Source organism: Vipera berus (assembly GCF_964194415.1).
Source record: "Vipera berus genome assembly, chromosome: 1".
Lineage (NCBI taxonomy): Eukaryota > Metazoa > Chordata > Lepidosauria > Squamata > Viperidae > Vipera > Vipera berus.
Genome location: NC_138202.1, coordinates 15,320,855 through 15,332,622, shown reverse-complemented (window position 1 = coordinate 15,332,622; position 11,768 = coordinate 15,320,855). Strand labels below are relative to the sequence as shown.

The window sequence follows — 11,768 nt, the reverse complement described above, 5'->3', positions numbered from 1 at the left end:
TGCTCCTGGGGTGCCCACATTGGTGAAGCTGCCAGCCGGGAAGGAATTGTTACCGCTGCCCATTTCATTTCATCTCTTCTCATTACTTCTCTCCATCTCCTGTCAGCCCTAGAGGAGAGAAGGGAGGAAGCTGTCGAGGGTCTTTTGGGGGCCCCGGGGGGGGGAGCAGGCTCCCCAGGTGTAAACTTGGAAAGCCAGCCTTCCTGCCATGGAGAAACCCACTTGCAACTCGACTCACAGCAAGAAGGCGATCCAGCCCCTTCATTATCTTAGGTAAGTGGTTGTGCACTGAAAGGAGTGAACCAGTGCCCTGTTTCCCCCCTCCCAGCAGGGCTCCTGTGCCTTCTGGGATGGGAGGCAGAGGGGGGGGGTGTCACTGTGCCTGTTTTTCTGAGTTCAAAGGGATGATCTTAGTTTGGATGCTCATTGTCCCAGGGTACCCGCATGGGAGTATCCTAGCTGGAAAGGGGCGTTCAGACACCACCTGGGTTATTGAGGAGCCCTTGATGGAAAACCGGGGCTTGGACCAAGAGGAAAATCAGTCTGGTGAACGTTGCATCCTATTTGCATGTGGGGAGAATGTTATTTTGGGGTTGCATAGTCATTCCCTGAGCAGTGGGGGATAATGCACTGGTTGAGATGAACGAAGAGCAAAATTGTTGTTAGTTTCTCCAATACGAATGAGCAAATCAGTAAAATATGATAGTATCAGCTCTGACCCCTTTTTTCCCCTCCCCCCCTCCACTTTTTTCCTTACACACAGTTGCATGGTGCAAGTGTCATTATTGTGCTAGTGGTTAACATTTTCGAGTAGGACCGGGGAGCTTCCCGCTTGGCCCCTAAGTTTGTTGTTGAGTTTGGGGGGGCCTGTCCCCACCGAGCTAGGCTGAGCAGAGTAGAAAGGAAGGATGCAGACTAAAAATAACTGGTTAAGTCTCTTTTGCACACCTGACATGCATTCACGAGCGATGCACGGTGCAGAGCAGAAGGATGCAGTGGTCACTGTTTGCAAGTTTTCTTTCTCTGCTTAGTAGCTCCACAAACACATCCCCCAAACCTCTAAAAACAAAAGAGGAGATGGCTTTTTAACACCCCCCTCCCCCATTTCCTGGAGCAGGATGGCAACCAGAATTGTTCCACCCTCTTTGCAATTTGACAGGAGAGTTGTGTGAATAGCTTGGTGTACCCCCTTGCCACCGATCACCATAGTGACCATCAGGAAGCCACGTTCATGAGTGAAATGTGGGTGGTGAGGTGTGCAAGGAAGGGTGGGGGGGCATTTTCTTTCTAATGCTTAACCATTTGGTTGCTGGCGAAGGCTGGCATCCTTCTGAATCCAAGCTTATAGAGTTGATTTTAATTTTAACTGCTGGCTAGAATTTTGTCTTCCACGGATTTCCCAGAATAAGATGTTTCCAAACCAGAAAAAAAACCTGCAATGGTGGGGGGGGGGAACCCAAAAAGAAAATATCTTTCAAGGGAGAAGAAAAAGGATCGGCACCCCAAAGCTCACACATTTATATAGAATAGGTCGATGCACTTCCATGCAGTTAGATGCACTTTCATGCAGGACTGCAGTTTGCAAGAGGGCCAAGAACTCCCTGCCGTTGAAACAGTCTTGAGCAAAATGCAAACAACGACGCTTAAGAAAGAAATCTTTTTTTAGGAGAAATTCTAGGATAGGGTTCCCTGGTTTTGCAGCAAAATGGGGAGGAAACACCCCCCCCACCACCACACTCTGGACATCTCACAGTTCTACAAAACAGCTTCTAGGGCTCAGGGAAGAGACATTGTGGTGGAAGGTTCCTTTTAAAAATAAAAATGAAGTGTTACTGTTATGATGGGCAGCCCAGGGATTAGATATCCAGAGGTACAGAGAACCAGTGGCTTTAGAGCAAACAGAAGCAATCAGGAATCTGCTTGTGCACTGCTGCTGCATTGTTTGAATCGGATTACTTCTCTTTAAAAAAAATAATCCTCCTGTTTCCCCCGTTACTGTAGCAACAGATCCAAAGGATCTATCGAGCTGGAATACTTGTTTTGGGGGGAACTCTTTTTCAGAAAGACAAAAAAAAGTCTCTGGAAGTGCTTTCCAGCGAAGTGGGTGACAGAGAAGAGTGCAGATGGTTCTTTTCCAATTGCATCAGCTGGAGATTATGGGAATCAAAGTCAGATAAGGGACGATGATATACAAATGAACATTAGTGCAAATAGTCCTTGATTTATGATCACAATTGGGACCAGAATTGCTGTTGCTAAGCAAGTTGTTAAGTGAATGTTGTGGTCATTAAGCAAATCCATCTTCTCCCATTGACTTTGCTGGTCAGGAAGGTCCTGAGGTCCTGCAAGCATCATAAATACAGCTGCCAGTTGCCAAAGCCTGAATTTTGGTCACACAGACGTGGGGATGTTGCAACAGTCATAAGTCACTTTTTTCAGCACCATTGTAACTTTGAGTAGTCGCTTAACTGAATGGTTGTAAATTGAGGACCACCTGTATTTTTTGTAACCATTTCATCCAACATTTCACATGTCAAAGCAGTGATTATTTTTTTTAATGCTCATATTGTTATGACCGTATTTTGAAGTCCCTAATTTTTGAAAACTCCATCCTGCCCCCTAATTGTCTGTTTATTCTGTAACCACAGCGACTTTTATTCGTTTAACATAATTTGCCCACAGATTCAATGATCAATGAAGTTATCAGTGATTCAGAATCAGCTGCAGTGCATGAACATGGCTGGCTAAGCATGAGTTGATGCCTGACAGTCCATGAGCATTGATTCATATGGATATGCACCTGTCGTGGAAAAACCCAATGGAAAAGACAAGAGACAGCAGCACAAAACAATAATTCTTACTTTTAAGATTCAGGGGTTTATTTTGCTAATGATTTGGAACATAGCAAGCATAATAACACAACATCACTTACATTAATAACCCATTGCAATGAGGACCAAATGGCAATAGCAGATTCCAAAAGGACAGCCAATGGCAAATCAATCAGGTCCAGTCCCAACCCTTTATACCCTTTCTCGTTCTAAGACTGTAGTCAGATGCTCCGCTGACTTTTCCTGACTTTTTACTGACCTTCTGCTGAATATAACTTTCCACATATACCTGTGTATATTGGAACCCGCATCCATCAGCTACTTTCAGTTACCTATTTCTTACTGTTCCAGTTCTTATGTTCGAAATATATTTGAAACAAGCAAGCTTAGCAAAATCATATTAAATAAAATACAATTGCAAAGTGCAAAATGAAGCATAGCACAGTCTGGTTCAATACTTTGTCCATGAGGCCTGATTCAGTTTACCTGGGCCTAAACCTTGCATAAAAGAACAATAGCCAATATTTTCATTTTCCACACACCCATCCATCTCTTTAACTCTTAAACACCCAAGGGTTGTGGCAAAGGAGCCGATCTTTCCTGAATAAGAAACCTGCTCAACAGATGTGCAAATTAAATAGACAATCATAAGGACAAAATTGTGACAATAATTTACTTGAGAATGTGGGAGTCACAGAAGACCCCTTGTAGGCATAGAAAGCAGATAACAGAGTTGGAAGAGACCTTAAAGGTCTTCTAGCCCAACCCCCTGCTCAGACAGAAACCCTATACTATTTCAGACATGTGGTTGTCCAATCTGTTCTTAAAAACTTCCAGTTTTGGAGCACCCACAACTTCTGGAGGCAAATCATTCCACTGATTGATTGTTCTGTCAGGAAATTTCTCCTTAGTTCTAGGCTGCTTCTCTCCTTGATTAGTTTCCATCCGTTGCTTTTTGTCCTGCCTTCAAACGCTTTGGAGAATAGGTTGACCCCCGTCTTCTTTGTGGCAGCCCCTGAGATGTTGGAACACTGCTACTCCATAAGTGGTTCACAAGACTGGCAAATGTTTAGGAGGGAGACAAGGGAAAATGATGAGGAATAGTTAAGAAATTATGGGCAACGTATCTCACATTTATTTATTTTGTTCAGCGTATGGCATATCATACATGGACTAGCTAGATTCCTCCTAGATTAATAAAACACAATAAAATGTAAATATTAAAAAGTATGTTCAAATACCAATGTCTAGGCCATCTAACCATTGAAGCGCAGCATCGTTTATATGAAAAAAAAAATCAGATACTGGACCGGTATATGCCCTCAGCTTACATCCAGTAACAATGTGATCTACAGCAGTAGCCCCTAAGCTTTTGAGTGCCTATGGAGGTTGGTTTTTCTGCGGACTGGTGTGTGTGTGTGTGTGTGTGTGTGTGTGTGTGTGTGTGTGTGGTTTCTCGTGTTGCCCAGATCCCGCTCCTGCGTGGATGGGGCTTTGCTTGCTTGCGTGGCCTGGTTCCTGGTGGGTCGTGGACCAGTGCTGGTCCATGGAATGGGGTTGGTGACCCCTGATCTACAGTTTGACATGGGACACCACAGTTACACTGAGGGGAGGATACAGTGAGTTCTGGCAGACTTGGTGTGAAGTGTGTGTATAGGTACATACCTCTCAACTTTCAGCTTACTATTTCTTGCAAAATTGTGTAAGCCCCCCCACCCCAAGGCTTTTTAATTAGAAATATTAGAGTAGGCGGAATATTGACTAAACGGCCAACACGCATAGTCCAACTAACAGCTCGGCACATTCTGTACGTTCCCTCTGGCTTTCCTAGGGACTGACATATATTGTGCACAGAAAAGATAAATATGCTTACAGGTAGTTCTCGACCTATGGTACGTTCATTTAAAAACCATTCAAAGTTATGATGGCATTGAAAAGAAGTGATTTGAGACTGGTCCTCGTTTGACTGTTCCAGCAGTCCTACAGTCACATGGTCAAAAATCGGTCACATGGCAACCAGACTGTATTTAGTACCGTTGCAGCCTCCTGGGGTCACCTGATCTCCATTTGTGACCTTTCCAGGGAGCTTTCGACAAGCAACATCAGCGAGGAAGCTGGATTTGCTTAACAGCTGTGGGACTTACAGGTAAAACTCGAAAAATTAGAATATCGTGCAAAACTTCATTTATTTCAGTAATGCAACTTAAAAGGGGAAACTAATATATGAGATAGACTCATTACATGCAAAGCAAGATAGTTCAAGCCGTGATTTGTCATAATTGTGATGATTATGGCTTACAGCTCATGAAAACCCCAAATCCACAATCTCAGTAAATTAGAATATTGTGAAAAGGTGCAATATTCTAGGCTCAAAAGTGTCCCACTCTAATCAGCTAATTAAGCCATAACACCTGCAAAGGGTTCCTGAGCCTTTAAATGGTCTCTCAGTCTGGTTCAGTAGGAATCACAATCATGGGGAATACTGCTGACCTGACAGTTGTGCAGAAAACCCTCATTGACACCCTCCATAAGGAGGGAAAGCCTCAAAAGGTAATTGCAAAAGAAGTTGGATGTTCCCAAAGTGCTGTATCAAAGCACATTAATAGAAAGTTATGTGGAAGGGAAAAGTGTGGAAGAAAAAGGTGCACAAGCAGCAGGGATGACCGCAGCCTGGAGAGGATTGTCAGGAAAAGGCCATTCAAAAGTGTTGGGGACTTTCACAAGGAGTGGACTGAGGCTGGAGTCAGTGCATCAAGAGCCACCACACACAGACGGATCCTGGACATGGGCTTCAAATGTCATATTCCTCTTGTCAAGCCGCTCCTGAACAACAAACGTCAGAAGCGTCTTACCTGGGCTAAAGAAAAACAGACCTGGTCTGTTGCTCAGTGGTCCAAAGTCCTCTTTTTTGATGAGAGCAACTTTTGCATCCCATTTGGAAACCAAGGACCCAGAGTCTGGAGGAAGAATGGAGAGGCACACACTGCAAGATGCTTGAAGTCCAGTGTGAAGTTTCCACAGTCTGTGTTGATTTGGGGAGCCATGTCATCTGCTGGTGTTGGTCCACTGTGCTTCGTTAAGTCCAGGGTCAACGCAGCCGTCTACCAGGAGATTTTGGAGCACTTCATGCTTCCTTCTGCAGACGAGCTTTATGGGGATGCTGACTTCATTTTCCAGCAGGACTTGGCACCTGCCCACACTGCCAAAAGCACCAAAACCTGGTTCAATAACCGTGGGATTACTGTGCTTGATTGGCCAGCAAACTCGCCTGACCTGAACCCCATAGAAAATCTATGGGGCATTGCCAAGAGAAAGATGAGAGACATGTGACCGAACAATGCAGAAGAGCTGAAGGCCGCTATTGAAGCATCCTGGTCTTCCATAACACCTCAGCAGTGCCACAGGCTGATAGCTTCCATGCCATGCCGCATTGAGGCAGTAATTGCTGCAAAAGGGGCCCAAACCAAGTACTGAGTACATATGCATGCTTATACTTTTCAGAGGTCCGATATTGTTCTATGTACACTCCTTGTTTTATTGATTGCATGTAATATTCTAATTTTCTGAGATTGTGGATTTGGGGTTTTCATGAGCTGTACGCCATAATCATCACAATTATGACAAATCATGGCTTGAACTACCTTGCTTTGCATGTAATGAGTCTATCTCATATATTAGTTTCCCCTTTTAAGCTGCATTACTGAAATAAATGAACTTTTGCACGATATTCTAATTTTTCGAGTTTCGCCTGTACTTAATTGTGGCCAAAAGGATCGCAAAATCAGGTGCACCTCACTTAACACGCACATCGCTCAGCAATGGAAGTGCCGTCTCAGTTATGCTCGTAAGTCGAGGACTATAAATTCCCAGTCAACTTCTATATCTCTAGGAAGTCTTGATGAACGTGCATATCTCTGATGTATTTTGTCCCTAATTCAGGCAATGGTTACAGACTCCCTGCTTAACACATAATCTCCAAAAAAAATGAAACATTAAATTGCTGCAGGCTGGTTTTAAATGAGAGTGAGCAGGTTATAAATGCAATAAATAATTTGTTTTGCCTCAGGCTCAGAAATAACAACCACAGTAAAGTCTGCAATGTTTAATCATCCTCCAGAAACTCTTCTAGCTCCTCTCATTCAGCTAAATAGTGGAGAAGAGCATCCATGTATACAGCTTTATTTAAAAAAAACAAAAAAACTACTACTACTACTGCTTAGGGACTGCTTGCTGGTCACCTGGACAGTGTGAAGAATGTAAACCAGCCTAAAGCAGAGAGAAGATTTCATCTTATGTTCCTGTAGCAACAGCCCTGATGCTTACAGGGGGAAAAAAACCCAATTTCTTTCTGTGCTCTAATGTTCCGATGCTGTGAAAGGTGGAAGGAAAGATAAGAAGAAGATGACCAGCGGCAATTGGATGGACTCGGTTATAGTGGCAATGGGGCCACCATTGAGAGACTGAAGGGACCACCTTAGGGATAGATCTCTCTGTGTGGTTGCTAAGAGTTGCACTGACTTGATGGCACATAGTCAGTCAGTCAGTCAGTCGTCAATTACTCTGTTAGCTGGTCATTAGTAAATAGCTGAGAAGGAGGAGATGGACAGTTGTCATCTGCTGCTCTGCCCCTTTATCTCCACCTCAGTTGTCCTTTACGGAACAGCTGTGTAAGTGGCAAGAAAGGGGGGGTAGGAGGAGGGTGTGTGTGCTTTCTCTGTTCTCACACATGCATGCATGTATTGTTTTCATTCAATCATTTAATATTATTGCACTTCCTATGGCTTAGCCACTCATTCACAAACAAGCTAACCTAACCTTGTTCAAAAGTCAGCTCCGTGTCCTGGGCAAACTCTAGTTTGCGAGGCTGGGTTGATCAACTGGCAATTATAGGCCTGCCCCACCTCCCCCTGCCCCACCCCCAATGTTGAAGCCATTAGTGTCAGCCTTCCAAGATAAACCAGACAAGAAACCCAACCAGATGAGATAAATCCTGCACGGGGTTGGACTAGAAGACCCCCGAGGTCCCTTCCCACTCTGTTATTCTGTATTCTGTACTTTATTGTAAGCCTGCATTAATGGAATCTTGCAAGTCTGAGAGTACAAATCTCCCACTGACTCTTTTCAGAGCCTGATAAGTTAGAGAGGATTCTTCCTGAGTTTTTCTCTGAGTTCTTTCTGTGGCTGAGGACTCCCTCATTCTTGTCTATTCATTCCCTAGGCATCATCTCTTTCTCCAACTCTCATGCTCTTTCCCACATACCATTACAATCAGATCTCCCTGAAACCATGATGGCTGGAAACTGATAGCATCATGGTTGGTTTTTTTACTGTTCTGAATGAGAACGTCATGAAAACTATACTGTAGACTTGTGAGAGATTGTGGGATGGAGGTTTCGGGGAGAAGAGGCAATAAAGAAACAGGGCCCTTAATGCATTCAGCAGCCCAGGCGCGGGAATACAGCCAGGTTTTTAGGACCTTACAAAAGATTGGGCCTTTCTGATCTCTGAAGGTTTGGTTAACTTATTCCTAAATAGGTGTTTTCCTATGTAAATTACATCAAACAGAAATCAACTTCCTCCTCTTATTTTAAAGCACCATGCACATGCCTACCCTCTTCTCTGCTTCATTCCATCCACTTCAGCCCCCTTGCCCTTCCACCATCATGTCTACATTCCCATTTCATCTCAGCACTTCTCTTCTGGCTAGTAGGCTCCTAGCTCTGGCACGGTGAGCTCCTTTTGTCTCTTCCTCCTACAGTCTTTGACTTCTGTATCGCCCAGTCTTGGGACCTCTTTGAAAGCTTGTGGCATCCACCTTGAAAAGTTTCTCAATTCTCCCCCATGTCCCATAGGGAAGACCTACCGGTATGACCGTGTTTCTCAACCTTGGCAGCTTTAAGATGTACGGACTTCAAGTCTCAGAATTGAACTCTGGGAGTTGAAGTCTGCACCTCTTAAAGCTGCCAAGGTTGAGAAACATCAATCTTCGAGCATGGATGGCCTGTGGACCAGAAGCTTCTCCGGTGAGTTCTGGAAGGAAAGCAAATGCAACCAGTTTGGGTGATCACACTTTGAGATCAATGAAATAATCTTCGCTCCCAGATTTCCATTTGATCCTTCTGCACTTATTTAACGCTGTTCCCATAGATTAGTCTTCCGGAAGTGGGTCCCCAAGGCTGCCTCCAGACCCAGCTCATTTTGCTTTCCCATTTAGGTTACTGTTTCCTAACAATGATGGTCAGTAATATGACCTTTCTCCTTTTTGATCCCTTGTGTTGAATGTACTGACATATATGAACAATTCTTTCCATCCCTCACCCCGGCCCTTACACTGCCTGCCAGGGATTTGGGGGGCTGTGAGCCAGGAGTAGAACAATTGGAGTATTGTCTCCATTTTTGCCATGTACAAATTCCTGTCTGTGGCTTCTCTCGTTCCAAAATGGAAAGCCCAGAGGTAACTCTAAGGGAAGAGAAATGGGGTGAGGGGAACAGTCTGTACCAGTTTTTGTCCAGAAGCCAGATGACCTGATTTTGGCTTGTGCAATTAAAATGAATATATGTATAATATATTCACACACACACACACACACACACACACACACACATTACACACAGATGCACGTACACAGCCAAATGCTTTTTATTGCCTAAATGCAAGCCTAATTAAAAGGTCAGTTCTACAGGTTGAACAGAGAAACATGACAGATTGAGGGCATATATACAGGAGGATAGCCATTGCTGCATTTTCACCCAGTGGTAAATGCCCAACTGTTTTAATAAGGGGGGGGGGAAAGTCTTCAGCTGTGTTACTTTATCATTCACTGAACAAAATTATATAGTACTGTATGTGAACATCTGGATAGCTGGTGTAGAAATACGTTATACAGGTAGTCCTCGACTTACGATTACAATTGAGCTCAACATTTCTCTTGCTGAGCAAAACAGTTGTTAAAGGAATTTCCCCTCATTTTACGTCCTTTCTTGCCACCGTTGTTAAGCAAATCCCTGCAGTTCTTAAGTTAGTGACACGGTTGCTAAGTGAATTTGGCTTCCCCATTGTCTTTGCTTGGCCGAAGGTCACAAAAGGTGATCATGTGTCCCCGGGACACTGCAACCATCATAAATATGAGTCAGTTGCCAAGTGTCTGGATTTTGATCACGTGACCATGGGGATGCTGCAACGATTGTAAGCCTTGGTGGAGCAGTGGGCTAATGCCTCCTTAAGTAACACCAGCTGCCTGCAATTAGTGCAGGTTCGAGTCCCACCAAGGCTCAAGGTTGACTCAGCCTTCCATCCTTCCGAGGTAGGTAAAATGAGGACCCAGATTGTTGGGGGCAATTAAGCTGACTTTGTAATAATGCTGCTTGGGGTGTGTGTGAAAGCCCTAATAAGCAGGCATATACATAGAATGAAGGCTACTGCTAAGCTTGTAAGCCGCCCTGAGTCTTCGGAGAAGGGCATGATATAAATGGAATTAAAATAAAAATTAAAAATAAAAATAAGTGTGAAAAATGGTCATAAGCCACTTTTTCCCTTGCCATTGTAACTTTGAATGGTCACTAAAGGAACTGTTGTAAGTTGAGGACAACCTGTGGGCATTTTCAGATCACTGGGCCATAAAGCAGCACACAAGGTGACACTGGTAGCAATTAGACACACAAATCATGTTGAAGTTGTTGTTTTTTTGTGTGTGGTGTCTTTCCAACGCAAATGTCTACCACACTGATGTAGAGCAGGAATTTAAGCAAAGAGTGCATTTGGTTGTTGAGGCGTATTTGGTTGTTGAGATGCAAATGGATAAGACAAGGAAATGGCCAGTGTCAGTAGGATAGTGATGATAGTAATTAAATTTATTTTAAATCTGATGTCAATAAATGTAACTGAATTAAATTCAAGTAATATGATTACTCACAATCTACTTAATCTTTCTTTTATCATATGGAAAATAACAACTAAACATAACATTTGGAGTTTTTTTAAGTGTGGGCCACACTTAAATCACTACCACATTTGTAACACTAACCAACTGCACTCAATATGTTGTCCTCAATGGAACTGGATTCTACATGGACAGAAATATGCAATGGCATACCCCAAGGCTCTGTCTTAGGCCCAGGACTCTTTAATATCTTCATTAATGATTTAGAGGAGGGGATAGAAGGAGAACTCATCAAATTTGCAAATGACATGAAGCTGGCAGGAATAGCCAATACTCCAGAAGATAAACTGGTACAGAAGGTACAAAAGGATCTTGACAGACTTGAAGAATGGGCCCTATTTAATAAAATGAAATTGAATGGTGAGAAATGTTTCTTGCCTACGTTTGGGCAGAAAAAAAACATATGCAGAGATATAGAATAAGAAATACTTGGCTCAATAGTAATAACTGCAAAAGGGATCTTGGAATTCTAGTGGACAATCACTTAAACATGAGCCAGTAGTGTGTTGCAGCTGTCAAAAAAGGCTAATGTGGTCCTAGGCTGTTTTAACAGAAAGACAGGATTAATATCACATGAAGTGTTAATACTACTTTATGATGCCCTGGTAAGATCACACTTGGAATATTGCATCCAGTTTTGATTGCCATGATAGAAAAAAAGATGTTGAGGCTCTAGAAAGAGTGCACAGAAGAGCAACAAAGATGATTAGGGGACTGGAAGCTAAAACATACGAAGAATAGTTGCAGGAAATGGGTATGTCTAGTTTAATGAAAAGAAAACTAGGGGTGAGGTGAAAGCAGTGTTCCAATATCTAAGGGGCTACCAGAAAGAAGACGGGGTCACCCTATTCTCCAAAGCACCAGAAGGCAAAACAAGAAACAATGGATGGATACTAATCAAGGAGAGAACCAACCTAGAACTAAGGAGAAATTTCCTGACAGTTAGAACAATTAATCAATGGAACGACCTGCCTCTCGAAGTTGTGGGTGTACTATC

At 43.3% G+C, this 11,768-nt stretch overlaps 1 protein-coding gene across 1 annotated transcript in view; it reads left to right on the top strand.

Annotated features, from left to right (window-relative positions):
- Positions 1-208: 208 nt before the first annotated feature.
- YJEFN3 (YjeF N-terminal domain containing 3) overlaps positions 209-11,768 on the top strand; it is a gene marked incomplete at both ends in the record, with an annotated part of 30,994 nt that continues 19,434 nt past the window's right edge. Inside the window, one exon of the mRNA XM_081314296.1 lies at positions 209-273. Coding sequence (XP_081170422.1) covers positions 209-273 — 65 coding nt within the window. The remainder of the gene's footprint in view (positions 274-11,768) is intronic.